This window comes from Temnothorax americanus, unplaced genomic scaffold (genome assembly GCF_048541705.1).
Source record: "Temnothorax americanus isolate GAGA-0224 unplaced genomic scaffold, ASM4854170v1 Scaffold170, whole genome shotgun sequence".
Classification (NCBI taxonomy): Eukaryota; Metazoa; Arthropoda; class Insecta; order Hymenoptera; family Formicidae; genus Temnothorax; species Temnothorax americanus.
In genome coordinates this window covers 23,069-38,764 of record NW_027509308.1, presented here as the reverse complement: position 1 = coordinate 38,764, position 15,696 = coordinate 23,069, and the positions used below count along the sequence as shown (strand labels likewise).

The 15,696-nt window shown below is 33.8% G+C and overlaps 1 protein-coding gene across 3 annotated transcripts; it reads right to left on the bottom strand.

Moving 5' to 3' along the window:
- Nucleotides 1-1,413: 1,413 nt before the first annotated feature.
- LOC143895979 (DENN domain-containing protein 1A) lies at nucleotides 1,414-14,719 on the bottom strand. Of its 3 annotated transcripts, XM_077403516.1 has the most exons (15): nucleotides 14,285-14,719; nucleotides 12,835-12,990; nucleotides 12,615-12,752; nucleotides 12,408-12,543; nucleotides 12,172-12,225; nucleotides 9,675-9,932; nucleotides 9,446-9,547; nucleotides 9,119-9,346; nucleotides 8,863-9,039; nucleotides 8,719-8,751; nucleotides 8,500-8,554; nucleotides 8,238-8,421; nucleotides 6,546-6,678; nucleotides 5,020-5,694; nucleotides 1,414-3,828 (listed from the first exon to the last, which is right to left on the bottom strand). In XM_077403516.1, the coding sequence occupies exons 1-15, from the start codon at nucleotides 14,299-14,301 to the stop codon at nucleotides 3,409-3,411; spliced, it is 2,766 nt and encodes a 921-aa protein (XP_077259642.1). In that variant the 5' UTR covers nucleotides 14,302-14,719; the 3' UTR covers nucleotides 1,414-3,408. The 3 variants fall into 3 exon arrangements, with proteins under 3 accessions (XP_077259642.1, XP_077259643.1, XP_077259644.1); XM_077403517.1 differs by lacking the exon at nucleotides 5,020-5,694 and having other exon boundaries at nucleotides 14,285-14,713; XM_077403518.1 differs by lacking the exons at nucleotides 5,020-5,694; nucleotides 6,546-6,678 and having other exon boundaries at nucleotides 3,635-3,828; nucleotides 14,285-14,713.
- Nucleotides 14,720-15,696: the final 977 nt, after the last annotated feature.

Below are 15,696 nucleotides of genomic sequence, written 5' to 3'. Positions count from 1 at the left end.
TAATATTATAGATGCAGATTAGCATATGGTCAAATATTTCAAAAATGTAATCCCCTAGATTGAATTAAGTCGTTAAATTTTATTTTTGCTCGCGCCTCGCTTCTTTTCACCCTTCGCTGACCCGCCATTATTGACTCTCTCTCATTTTATTTTCTTTCTGTTCCTTCTTTTTTCTATTTTGTTTAAAAATTCTACCGGGTTTAGTTTTACATTTGCTGCCTTTCTGATCTAATATCAATTTATTTATTCTTCATTAATACTTATTTCTCAAAAAAATTTGAAAAATTTTGAAACCGGTTTCCAAAAAATTGGCAACAAAAAATTATCCATAAAAAAAATTTAGCTTAATATCTCAAAATTTGCGGTACCAGTTTCATCAAAATCATCAACAAAAAATTAGAAAAAATTTGACACCAGTTTTAAGAAAATTGATCCATTAATAAAAAATTAAACTTATCCTCCAAAAATTAAAAAAATGGCACTGGTTTCAAGAAAATCGGTCCATTAATACTTATTATTTCTCGAAAAATTTGAAAAATTTTGAAACCGGTTTCCAAAAAATTGGTAACAAAAAATTCCATAAGAAAAAAATCAGCTTGATATCTCAAAATTTGCGAAAATTGGAGCAATTACGTATATTTTTTTTAAACAGAAATCGGAAACCCCTTTATTATTAGCCATTTTTCTAATTTTATTACATTCTTTAGTTCCTTCTACCCCTATTTCATATATAATTCTTTAAGATTCGGTCAATTATTTCCTAAAAATTGGAAAAATTTTGTAACCGGTTTCCAAAAAGATTAGTAACGAAAAATTATATACTTTATAGCAATCCCCGGAAAATTCTACCCCTACTTCATATACAATTCTTTAAGATTTGGTCAATTATTTCCGCGAAAAATTGGAAAAATTTCGGAACCGGTTTCCAAAAAGATCGGTAACGTAAAACTATAGCACTCCCCGCGGAAAATTCTATACCCCCGTTTCATATATAATTCTTTGAGATTCGGTCAATTAGTTCCCGAGAAATTAGAATTATAAAAACCGGTTTCCAGAAAATCGGTAACAAAAAACTGTACACATCATAGCACTCCCTGGGAAATTCTACCCCTATTTCATATACTTTTGGTAAAAATTCGGTTCATTAACGAATGAGTAGTTCGCGGACAGACGGACAGACAGACAAACAGTCGGGTTTTATTATAATAGTATGATGATATATATATATATATATATATATATATATATATATATATATAATGTCTAATTTACTTTCAAATTAAGAAAAAATTAGAAAATAGCAGTAAGGCATGAGGATTTTTAAGTATAATTTTATTAGAATATGTTTAAATTTTATATGTAGTATTGCGTATATGTAGGATATGATAACGGGATATTAACAAATATGATAAATATGCTAGAAACGGTGCATCTTATTTTTTTGCATTAATTTATTATAAAGCATTGCCAATAAATGTGCAACAATTATTAAAATTGATATATCTAATAATAATCTAAACTATAAAATTGTACGGTATGTTCGTTTCACTTAGTTTCCTTCGCTATTCATATATGCAGTTGCTTTCATTGCAGTAAATATGTTTGGGTACCTAGCATCTACGAATGTGTTATAAAACTGTACTCATATGTAATTGAGTATTTCATGAAAATTTGTAAGATGTAGATAGAGGTGAATGTAATGTAGAATTTATAATGATACCTTAGAATTTTAAGAGGATGTGACAGTATTATATAAGCAATATACAATACTGTTATTTTTGTAAATGTAATATGTTTTTTGCGCGTTTTCAATACGTTAATTATGTACATTATCAACATTAAAGTATTAAAGTATCTAAATTTTTAGTTCGTCTAAACCTATATTATTTCCTCAAGTCTTTTTGTTATGTTGTTGCTAACAAATAAAAACATTATATTCTTGTATTGCACAATCCGTGAACAAATAATAATATATGTAGCGGAAAAGATACTGATTATATAATAGAAACAGAAATATCGCACTGGCCGAAATATGCATGCACAGATGCCATTGGCTTTCAATACGAAAGATATATAAAGAAAGTACATAAGTATATGTCGTTTACGACGCAAAACAGTATTCCGGCAGTTGATTCTGTGTATAACACGATCATTATTGGCTAACATGATAAGATAATCTTATAAAGGAGTGTTAATGAGAATGTTTGCTGATAAAGGTATCTAAATGCATAACAAAAAATTACTAATGATATATTTACAATTATAATGTGTGTGTGTGTATATATATATATATATATATATATATATATATATATATATATATATATATACACAGGATGTCTGGTGATTACCGTGTCTTCTCTCGTACGTATAGGCAGAGCGAGTTGAACTGAATAGAAAAGTCCTTTATTGTTTTGCGAGTTTCTTAATAATTAATGAAGAATTAATTAATAAATATCTGCAAATCACTCGAATCAGTATCCCAGATAGTCAAACCTGTGCAGACAGATTCTGAGCATATCTTATAGTAAATTTTTGATGTCAGAAAGACAACAAATTTCACACAGAAGCTGCTGTATCAGATGATATTCACAAACTGTTGCCAGAAATGTGATAGAGAGCCTGCAAGCAGTGTGAGCAGATTGGTGCTAACTCTGCATGGTTTCTGCTGTCAATCTACTCACATTTTCAGTCAGTAGACTCTGTTGACATGCGGACACAGATGGCTGATTTTGGTGTGGGATCTGTTCAAATTTTTTACTCATCTGTGCGCATGCTGCTAACATTTTACTTACTAGAGCGCGTCCACGCGATTCGGCGAGAAGAGACCATTCGCCCAACGTACGCGGACTAGTTCGGACGTGTTTCGCGTGTAGACACGGACGACACGTTTTAACGTGTTCGGACGTGTTCCGCCCGAACGAAAAAATTTTTTAAAGTATTGCGACTGATACTGTCTGCTTGCAATTGCCTTTTAGACTTCACTACTCAACCGTATAGTAATCAAACAGTGAAAAACACTCAAACAGTGGCAAATGCTGGCCATATTGACCTCGTATTAGAGGCAGGAGCCAATACAAATATAAGAAGAAGAAGAAGGCGAGAAGAGACAATCCAGCATCACGCGACGATTGCGGTTGCTACACGTGCGAGGCATTGAGAGAAGCGTGCGTTTAGCAACAAATGATGCGTAACACTGGGCTGTCTCTTGTCGCTGAATACACACTTATTCATAAATCTTTATTAATTAATTTTTTATTAATTATCGAGAAACTCGCAAAACGGTAAAGGACTTTTCTATTCAGTTTAACTTTGTACTTATCCATGGCGAGTGTTACACCTATTGCCAAACATCCTGTATATATATATATATATATATATATATATATATATATATAATATTAATATTTACTCAAACTTCGTCCAATTATTTTGTGATTTAATGGCAGGTGTATTCAGCGTTAAACTGAATGTGTCCATCGTGTTATTAATACTGTTATCACTTCGATTACACGCGGCGGTATTCATTGCGGATGGATTATCACCATTGGATAAGCTAAATTTATTAAAGTCTATACCATACGCCTGTAATAAATCCATATCACCCACATTATCGGAGGTTTTCGCCTTCTCATTGTTTTTGTGCAACGGTTGTTGAAAATAAGGGTATAAGGGGTTACTGAGACCTTCACCCATTTCAGGTAAATGTAACGATTGGCTCATCTGTTTTGTGCTCGAAAATTCGGAAGATTTAGATAGAAGCGGATTGAAATCGTCGTTGCTATTTGTTGAATCTAGCCGTATCAAATCTGGGACATCGGGAGAATCCTGTAAGAAAAAAACACGTACCGATCCTTTAATTTTCATTAATGAATTCAAGCAGCATTTGATATGTGAGAGGATAACGCGAATTCAACTTGCAGTATCAAAATGTTATTTTTTAGTGGTAATGATTGAGTTAATGTGCATGATATATGTATGTAGCTTTTGTATACAAAATGAGCTATTCTACTGTATCATCATGAGTACATCAGTTGTTTTTCACTTCGGAAAAAATAAAATAAAAATTTCAATTTTAAGGGAAAACTATGATGATATATAACAAATTTTTTATAGCATGCATCTGTTATATAAAAGAAATACACAATTACAAATCACAAATTAATTTTTATATTTATATCAGTATGTTATTTATTATTCTGTGTATAAAAATATTAAAGTGAAATAATCGAAAAGCAATATTTGACGAAATTTTTATAAAGTGTGTTAACATAAAAAAATGTAATATTTCATAAAGTATTGATTTTTCTCGATGACTGTTACAGAGTGTAGAATAATTTAAAGAATAAAATTACTGAAAAATCATATAATTCCATAAAAAAAAAATAGACTAGTATCTCGTAAAAAAGTTCATATTATAAAACATGTGTACATGTTCTGCATACCCTTCTAAAACTTTTTATTTTCTTCCAAAACTTTTTTCTAAAATAAAAAATATAGTTGAAGTACGTATAAAGTGATACATGAAAATAGTTTATTTTGTATACGCATTTTTAAAATTATTGGACATTATTGTTTGACCAATTTTATACTGCGTTCGTACATGAATTACTACAAAATTTACCACAGCCAAAAGTTGAGGACGTGGACAAAAACACGACAGTGGAAATATTATAAAAAAGAAACTAAATTTTGGAAAGATAGATTTACCGAGTTTTAATTTTTTTAAGCCACTCTATAATTAAATTTTAAATCTCCTTGTTGAAGACTTTATTATCGAATCAGAGAGATTTGAAACTTAAATCCTTTGATTCGCGATAATAAGTGCTATCTTGATATTGAAAAATAGCAGTTAATTTTTTCAAGTTGGTTTTTGGCACTTGCAACTGAATGATAGCTCGGTAAATCTGAAATATCTCGAGTATTATATTTTCACATACTTTGCGGGCCCAACAATCACGAACCAAAATTGATCGGAATGTTTTATAGATATAAAAGATAGTGAACGATGATGTTTACCTTAGCCTGTGCAGAACAGGATGTAGTATCGAATGGATGTGATAATGGATGAAATTGAGCGGGCGTCGAGGAAATCGTGGATTTAAAAAGTGGCGCGGCTGATTGCAAATAAGTAGGCGTAAATACTCTACTCGTATCGAAAGGATCATCTTCGTTTACTTCGTGAAGAAAATTTGACGTTTTGAAAGGTCTATTGAAAGGTTCGTCATCCCATGTATTTGGAATTGGATCGGCACGTGTATAAATGTGACAATCTTTCGGATTGAATTTTCTATCGTTTGAAGAAAATCTCTCTTGAGATTTCGCATTCTCTTTTTCATGAATGCACGATGATAAGTTAACGACAGGTTTTACGAAATCATTATATACATGCAATTCACGTAAAAATTGATTTGGTTGAGCATTTTGATTGTGTAACACGGGCAATACAGGTGAAGGTGACGTTTCAATCTCCATGGTACTATTTGACTTTGTAGTCACTGAATTAGAAGTAAACGGTTTCGATTGATTACCCGAATTGTTTGAGGGAAGGGAATGAGAAGAGGAGGAAAATAAAATTTGCTTTGTCGAAGAAACTTTGCGTGGATTTGTAATGATAGTACTAGGTAGAGGGCCGTGCCGTAAGTGCCCACTCCATGCAGGTCTCAAGCTGTCTAAACTGCGTACTGGTTTCAACTGAAAGTGATGCATGACAAATCTTTACTTTTCCTCTTTATAAGAAATTAACTGATACAAGTTACAAAATGTCTAAATTTTATTGATTCTCAATATGTGACGCATGCACATAGTGACACACGAGTATGTTTACTTGGAATTATTATCAGTCAGAATTGTGTGCCATTACATTTAATAATACAAAGATAGTGCATAGCATAAAATGCATAAACATTTGATAAAACAATCAATATTTGTAAAAAGATATCTTTAACATGTTAACATGTATCGATCTAATTTATCCAAGTAACTGCTTTACCAAGTCAGGTAATATTTAAATGACTTATATTATAATAACTGAAGAATCGAGAATATAAAGTAATGCCGATGGAAAATTTAAGTGGACGAGGATGATTCAAGTACGAGCATGCAAAATATTTCCCTACGAATTGGACATATCTATGCATACATCTAATATTTCGTTGGACGTAATTTATGAGGACACATGCTGTATATAACTATTTTCTCTCATAATGTTTCATGTTGGACATGAAAATGATAAGGTTCATCGCTTGTTAAAGACACGAATAAACGATTCACAAAAAGCAATAGAGATTTATATGATTAAAGCAAACAGATAATTTATTTTAAAAAATTGGCATTGGATCAAATTTGCTTACAATATGTTAAATATTTTTACTACAGCCAAGAATTGAAAGCATGAAGATGTGTGCAGTTGTAAAAAAAAAAGGTACAATGCTTCATTTATATGAATATACCTTCATCGTTTTCGACAACTAATAAGATTGTACTCTTTATGTAAATTGCAAAATAGTAATGTATAAGTATTGTGTAAACTGTAGAAGACTTACTGTCCTATCCACAGGCGGTGTATTTGGAAATATCACATCTCGAAGTTCGTGCATAAGATCTATATTTATACGTTCCAATGGAGAGTCTGATTCTTCAGGAGAACTAGGACTTAAAGGTGAGTATTGTTTTCTACTGTAATATAAATAATAATGAACATAATAAAATTCCATTTATATAAGATGTCCCATTTTAATCTTTCCATGCAATTATCTTCCAAACACAATTTTTTCTGTTTTTATAGTTTCATAATTTTTTTATGAAATTGAATGTTTTCCTTGAACCACCTGGAGAAGACAAAGTAATGCCTTTCTATATTATTTTTATATAAATTGCAAAAAACAAGAAAAATCTCTTTGCTATGCTTAATGTTATAGTTTTGGGGAAAAAACCAGCTTACAACGTTATATAAAACATTCTGTTCATATATATATAATAAAACAAAAGTTACACACACACACACACACACGCACGCACGCACGCACGCACGCACGCACGCACGCACGCACGCACGCACGCACGCACGCACGCACGCACGCACGCACGCACGCACGCACGCACGCACGCACGCACGCACGCACGCACGCACGCACGCACGCACGCACGCACGCACGCACGCACGCACGCACGCACGCACGCACGCACGCACGCACGCACGCACGCACGCACGCACGCACGCACGCACGCACGCACGCACGCACGCACGCACGCACGCACGCACGCACGCACGCACGCACGCACGCACGCACGCACGCACGCACGCACGCACGCACGCACGCACGCACGCACGCACGCACGCACGCACGCACGCACGCACGCACGCACGCACGCACGCACGCACGCACGCACGCACGCACGCACGCACGCACGCACGCACGCACGCACGCACGCACGCACGCACGCACGCACGCACGCACGCACGCACGCACGCACGCACGCACGCACGCACGCACGCACGCACGCACGCACGCACGCACGCACGCACGCACGCACGCACGCACGCACGCACGCACGCACGCACGCACGCACGCACGCACGCACGCACGCACGCACGCACGCACGCACGCACGCACGCACGCACGCACGCACGCACGCACGCACGCACGCACGCACGCACGCACGCACGCACGCACGCACGCACGCACGCACGCACGCACGCACGCACGCACGCACGCACGCACGCACGCACGCACGCACGCACGCACGCACGCACGCACGCACGCACGCACGCACGCACGCACGCACGCACGCACGCACGCACGCACGCACGCACGCACGCACGCACGCACGCACGCACGCACGCACGCACGCACGCACGCACGCACGCACGCACGCACGCACGCACGCACGCACGCACGCACGCACGCACACACACACACACACACACACACACACACACACAACTTTCTCCGCCTGTGGCGGAATCTTTTTCCCGCCTATTTATGTACTGTCTATACACACATACATATATTAGCAAATTACTACAAAGCTTTGACGCTTGGCCGTTCGGCAAAATTGATTACTCAATCCTTGCCCGCGTTTTGGGCTTTGACCATAACATATATATATATATATATATATATATATATATATATATATATATATATATATATATAAAAATAGTTTAAATAGTATAAGAATAAATTATATTAGTGATACGAAGAAATGATCAATACATAAATGATTGTATATACCTTGTATCAGTGAAATTGCTATTCCGCAAACGCAAGTCCTTTCGGTAACTAGTTGCTGCTAATACACCATTTGGAGACTTTGGCGGGGATGTAAATCCAATAGGTCTTCTGTCTAATGTAGGCGAGCTAGGAGCCGATCGTGGCTGGTGAAATCTCATACTGGTTTCACTTCTATTAGACCGTCCTGTCCTCCAAACAAATATTTATAAATGGATATTTAACATAAATAAAGATTATATATACCAACATCACAAAAACACACCTTTCCACTTTAATCCTTTATATGCCGTTTTCATATCTTTGCCTTTATCTTTCACCTGTGGATATCAATTTTTACAACATATTTCTTCCATTGACTATCGACTATTACTATACTCCAATAGATAATAAATGATACAGAAAGTTATAAATAACAATCAAAAATGTTAACGAGAAAAAGAATATACTATATATAATGCAAAGTAATGTGCTTTAAACTTACTGATTTAACAGCATATTTTACTGCTGGATTAGCCTGCAATCGATAAATCATTATTTTATTTTATTTTATAACAAAGGCAGATATTAGATGTTGGAGATAAACTGATATTGAATATGATCTAATTAAAATGTTAATGTAACATGCCTTATCTTTTACACTACGGAAAAACGCGGAGCTTTCTTTTCGCATGGTGTAAGTCCATTCCCTATACTGCTGCATAAATTTACTACTTGATTTGGCTGAATAACTGCAGGCTTCCATTTCGAACTCGTCCGAGAAACCGAGTCCTGAATTGAGCATGTTCAACCTTTCTTCTATAAACTGAAAATACCCCAAAAAATTTATTATATTGTATCGAGCAGTTATAATTATGCTATATTTATAACGCTCACTTACTTACTTGTTGGAAAATTTGTAATTCCAACATCTTTCGTAAAAAGGGTTGCATAGAAGATGGCCTACTTTCGACGAATGCATTTTGATTGAACGTAATACGCTCACCCTGCTGTAAAGTTAATGCTTCTCTATAACCTGCTGTTAACTGCACTAATGCACGCAGGAATGCCCTTGATACGCCATCTCCGAGAAGAGCTGGCCTGTTGCGTAACGCTTTTTTCAAATTCGTTACCTACAACATAGAAACTTTTTATTTTATTACTTAAAACATATATTAATCTTTAAAGATACGTTATCTTATTGTATCATAGTGGTATATCGCTTTACGCACTACGTCTTGAGGTAAAGACTCCAGATCTTGAAATGGTGATTCAATTGTATTATTATCAGCATCTAAAATAACAACTTCTCCTAAATCACTCTTGGGTACTTTCTGCAAACAATGTTATACAAATAACACATGTATATATAATATTAAAAGATACATACAAAAGGTATGTATTATAAATAATAATAATATATTTTAAATAATATTTTTGAAAGATTTTTGTTATAGGTACCTGAAGCGTTAGGGTAGGCACACCAATTAAGAATGGCATAGGCGCTAATAAATAATCTATTAATGATAATGGCAGAACGGGGATGTAAATATGTTGCCAAATCATTGGATAAATTAAAGCGTTGCATGCTTGTACACATGCACTCAATCTTGATAGACGTTTTGAAATAAAAATGATACGGCGTTCGTATAACATAGATGCGAATATCATCATCATATTGTGCGAATCTACAGCGCTATAATATTCAGTCAAGTTCCTCTGAAACAATAAAACCACAATTTAGAGATATTTGACAACAATTTTATGTTCTAAACAAATTTTTAAAAATTATTTTAATGTTTTTTGAATTATTTTTAAATTATAATTTTCCTTTGGAGGTATGCTTGTAAATGCTTTGTTCAAGAGATATTTACTTCTGAAAAGTTACAGAACTATTAGAAATAAATAATTTCGAAATAATGTAGGTTTATCCTCTTTAATGCTTTACAGTAATCCAAATTAAAATAATTATAATCTAAAAGACTCACAAAATTAAAAATTAAATTAAGGAATAAAGAGCATCGAGCCGTAACGGGATGTAAGTGTTAATATATTAAATGTATTATATATAGTTCTTTTCCCCCTTCCTATTCCTTTTTGTCTGTATAATCGGTTTCGTTCGTGCGCCACCGAATAGTCTATTACTCTCTTGCAAAACTAACACACCAGCTACGATATTGACAATGTCGACCTTACAAGCGTTCTCTCCACAGACCATCAAATAGTATGTATTTTATATTAGAATTATTGTTAACGACACGGCGTAATTTAATTTTAGAAAATTTTATTTACAGCTATGTGTACGATACCAACGTTGTCGTCTACGTGTTATATTCTCAATTTTAATTATACGATAGCGCTAATGTAGCAAGTTTCGTCAACCATTTGCGTTAAAATAGACACTGAGGATAGTTCAATGTTTTTTAGAACCGAAATGTCTGTAATTTTATTGTAATACATTTAATATATTAACACTTACATTACGGCTCAATGCTCTCTTTATTCCTTAATTTAATTAAAATAATTATCCTTTTTTTACTGCTTAACAGTAATCCAAATTTACAGTAACCAAAATTAAAATTATTATTTTCTTTACTGCTAAACATTAATCAAAATTAAATAAATTATTTTCTTTACTGCTTAACAGTAATCAAAATTAACCCTTGGTTGTCACATGGGGTTAAAGTGACCATATTTTTTCAAGTAACATATCTTAAGAGTACTATGCAAAATTTTGAGCAAAAAATATTAAAAAATTAGTTTAATTTTTTTCGAAATTTACATTTTTTAAGGATTTTTTGAACATAATGCCACTCAAAAAGTTAATTTTTTATAATAAGAATACATTCTATAATGTTTAAACTTAATTATATAATTTTTTGCGATCCTGTCCAAACTGTTAGTTTTTAAACAGCAGCTGCTTGAATTGGTTGGAGTCAAATTGATCCCGTGTGACAAACGTATTTGAAAAAGAGGTGTGACCACCGAGGGTTAAAATAATTATTCTTTTTACTGTTTTACAGTAATCAAAATTTAAGTAATATCTTGTTCAAAATGATTTAATACTAATAGATTTTTTGAATGCGGTGTTCTCAAGCAAAAAGTATATGAAATGCCTGTTAATGATCTTCAATCAGAAGGTCTTAAAACAGACAATAGTGCAAGTGTGCGAAGAAATAACAGACACACAATGTCATTAGCCACTTGTTCTCTCACCCATAGATGCAATGCTTGTCTCTGGGCTAGGCAGAAAATCATTTTGAATAAAATATTTAATACTTTTTAATTATATATATACTGCTGATTACTATAAACAGTAAAGGCAACAATTATTTTAATTTTGATAACGTTTAGCAGTAAAGAAAATATGATTTTAATTTTGGTTACTGTAAATTTGGATTATTATTAATCAGTAAAAAGGATAATTGTTTTAATTTTGATTACTGTTTAGCAGTAAAGAGGATAATTGTTTTAATTTTGATTATAATTTAGCAGTAAAAAGGATAAATATATATTATTTCGAATTTTATTCATTCCTAATAATTCTGTAACTTCAGAATTCAATATCTCTTGAACAAAGCGTTTTCCAGCATACTTCCAGAGAAAAATTTTTCTTTTTTTAAGATCTAAATTTTTATTTCAAGTTTAGCCGTTTAAACTGGGAACATCTTGTGTGTGTGTGTGTGTGTGTGTGTGTGTGTGTGTGTGTGTATGTATGTGTGTGTGTGTGTGTGTGTGTGTGTGTGTGTGTGTGTGTGTGTGTGTGTGTGTGTGTGTGTGTGTGTGTGTGTGTGTGTGTGTGTGTGTGTGTATGTGTGTGTGTGTGTATGTGTGTGTGTGTGTGTGTGTGTGTGTGTGTGTGTGTGTGTGTGTGTGTGTGTGTGTGTGTGTGTGTGTGTGTGTGTGCGTGCGTGCGTGAGTGTGTGTGTAAATAAGCTGTTGATATAACATTACTTACATTTTCAGGGATACTAGGTAATTGAAACTGTTTTGGGCTTTGACAAATAAAATTCTGAAAGAAATAAAATATTTTTAATGCGTTGAAAGTAATGTAATATTAAAAAGAGCATTAGAAAACAGTCCGTATATCAGAAAAATTACATAAAATTTATCCTAATAATAATTTAAGTACACTTGTCAATTTGACAAATTATGGAATTATGATATTGCGATAGATTTCAAAAATTTATTTACTAATGTAGAATTTGGTAAAGGGATGGATAGGGAGTTTCCAGGCACTGGAACTCCACACGTATGTACACTCTCAAGAAATTTCCACAGATCTTCTCCGCTGGCATTGCTGGTCAAGGATGCAATGTGATTCAATAACCTACGATGAAAACGTAGTTTCATATTTTGATCTATTTTGTACAAGTATTTAATTAATACATTTTAACTAACTTGTAAAATGTTTCGTGCCACGGAAGTGCGCTCAGGACTACTAAAACCGTTTCTGTTTTGGGATCGTGACGGCAGAATCCAAAAGTCCATTTTGAATCTATGCTAGTAAGCACGAACGAAAAGTGCTGTACCAATAAACTAAAACAAAAAGATGTAACAGATATATTATGATAAAAGGTAGATAAAGTTCACAATCACATAGTAATTAATGTCAATATACTTTTCAAATTCGCAAGGATATGCAAATTTAGGAACGGATTTAAGTATCTCTTCATCCGAAAAGGAATTGGGATATTTCTGGAGTATCCAAGCTGGCTTTTCTCCTATTGGTGCGGCTACCTCGCAGAAGCATTCAAAAAGTTGTTTGACATTTTCCCTGAAAATATTACAGAAAATACCCACGTTTATACAATTTGAATAAAATACAGCTTGTAAGCTTCGAAGGTATTGCAACAAAATTTTAAGGGTAATGATTATAAATTAAGATTTTTTTTTAATCGACTCGATTGGCTATCATCATCATGACAAATCGACCATCGGTTTTGATCAGATTAATCGTCGACATTTCGATATATCAACATATAGGTTTTAATCTTTCTAAAAATTGATATGTAATTTTGAATAAATTAAATAATTTAATTTATTGCGAAAAATATTTGTTAATTATTTGTTGGCATAATAAATGCATGTACTTATTCGGTTTGGTTATACCTGATTATGTTACAATTAGCGCAATAGGATTAAGTATCTTATAAGTTGGAATCTGTTTCAAACTCTTTATGAATAAAAAAATAAAAGCAATAGAACTACTTTTAAGTAAGCTCAAAGTAAACTTGAATAAAATTTGATCTAAATTCTCTATGAGTACCTCAAAAAACAAGAGTATTACTTTCAAGTGAGTTCAAATTTGGATCAAATATGTACAAACCTTTAATGAGTATTTCACTATAAATTATGTCTTCTTATAAATCAAAACGTTTGTATAAAGCAACAATTATTTTTATAAATTACAAATATGAAATTATCAATCATTGAAATTAAATATAATAAAAATATATTTAAAAATACCTATAGAATAAAAGTTATTAAAAATCTTTAAACTGACAACTTTACTCTTAGAGTTCTACTGTTCGAGTACTACTTTTAAAAAATTTGATTCTTTACAATAGAAACTTTAGAAACTACTTAGGCTGCGGCCCACTTGAAAATGCTTTGAATTCTTCTTCCCCTGTTTTCTTCATTGAAAAAAAGGAGAAGAGGAATGCTTCGAAGCATTTGTAGCGTCAAGTGGACCGCAGCCTTATAAGTATGTACATTTCGAATCTCGTAGGTATTCATTCTAAGATACAAAACTAACTAGTCGAAATTGATTACTTCGCAAGTATTGTACAATGTTCAAAATATTATCTTTGTATAAAATATTACTTGAATTCTAGAAAATGAAACACTTTATTATTGGATTTGACTCGGATTTTCAATTACATATTGAATTTGAGATTTCGTCCCTATCTACAATATAAAATACATTCTATTGAACGAAGCGGAAACGTTCTATATTGCAGAACCATCTGACTACGATGCAAAAGTGAAACATGCTCTCGTCACGTCTCACTCAAAAGGAATTTATATCGAAATCTGCGACTCTGCACGGGAAGGAAAATCAGGCTTACCTTAATCTAGATCCCATGATAACAGCTGAAAAAAAATAAATACTCCGTATGATCTTGACGTCTATACGTCATCGTACTACATGACAGCAATATATTTCGCTCGGGTGAATTTTAAAACGTCATAGCCGCATGTCGCCAACACTTGGTCGCTTTCCGTAGCGCTTGTGGATCTCACACGTTGTCTTCCTTTCCTTCGGACTTCTCGCAAAACTCGGATAAACCATACAAGATCACCGCCTATTGACACGAGACAAAATCGGTGAATAGGTACGTATGTATGTATCTATTTGTCTGCCTGCGTATACAGCGTATATCGCGCTCTCTCGTTGAAACTGGAGCAAATGGGACAAGCGTAAAGCCACAATTTCATACTAGCGAAGAAAAGCTGATGTTTACTCCCACTTCACCGCAACGCAAAGCCAGGGATGCGTTCAGAAAATCAATCTGGGTAACCTGCACACGGGACACCCACAAGCTCCCAGCCAGCGACCTCTACAGTAATGAAACTTACGATACATGAAAAAAATCTGCTTAATTTGCTCCTTCATAATATGCATGTTTCATAATTTGCTCCATTTTACTTTTTTTTATAAATAAATGATAAAGTTAGTAACAATGTAAACGTTAATATAAGCGTAAATCATTAGAATTTGTAGTTTCGCAAGGTACAGAAAAATTGCTCCCTTTTCGTTTGAATTTGCTCCACCTTTACAAACTAATTATCTACAGTATTTATTAAGAAAAACGTAAATAATTGCTTTATGCAGTTCGGAGGTTATCAAGAAATTGTGCGCATGCGCAGTACTTAGCGCCTGCGCAACAGAAATCGAGCGCGCCATTTTTTAAATTATTCATTTTTCTTTAATTTGCTTTATACAGTTTGCGAGATATCAATTATTAGAATTTGTACATTCTCAAGGCACAGACAAATTGCTCCATTCTTGTTTCAATTTGCTCCACTTTTAAAAACTAATTATTTACAGTATTTATTAAGAAAAAAATATAAATTATTGTTTTATGCATTTTGCGGTATATCATTCATTGGAATTTGTACATTCTCAAGGCACAGACAATTTGCTCCATTCTTGTTTCAATTTGCTCCACCTTTAAAAACTAATTATCTACAGTATTTATTAAGGAAAACATAAATAATTCCATTATGCATATTGCGGGATATTAAGAAATTGTGCGCATGCACAAAGGTATTGGCTGCGTTCAGCAGAAGTCAGCGCTTAGTAAGCGCTTTGGGCTGATTGGATTAAATTTGTAGATCCAGAAGAATAGTCTTATCTCAATTATGTAAAAGTCTAAAGGTGAAATTTCATAGGCAGTGAAATGCTGCAGCAGCGAGCAGCAGTTTAGTAATTTCCTAAAAATTACTAAGTAATTTCTAGAGAAGTTTAAAAATTTCT

Coding starts and splice junctions, on each gene's coding strand:
- LOC143895979 (XM_077403516.1), bottom strand. Junction 12,544..12,614: donor TGGCACGAAACATTTTACAA/GTTAGTTAAAAT, acceptor TTTTCATCGTAG/GTTATTGAATCACATTGCAT. Junction 9,933..12,171: donor TACCTAGTATCCCTGAAAAT/GTAAGTAATGTT, acceptor TTATTGTTTCAG/AGGAACTTGACTGAATATTA.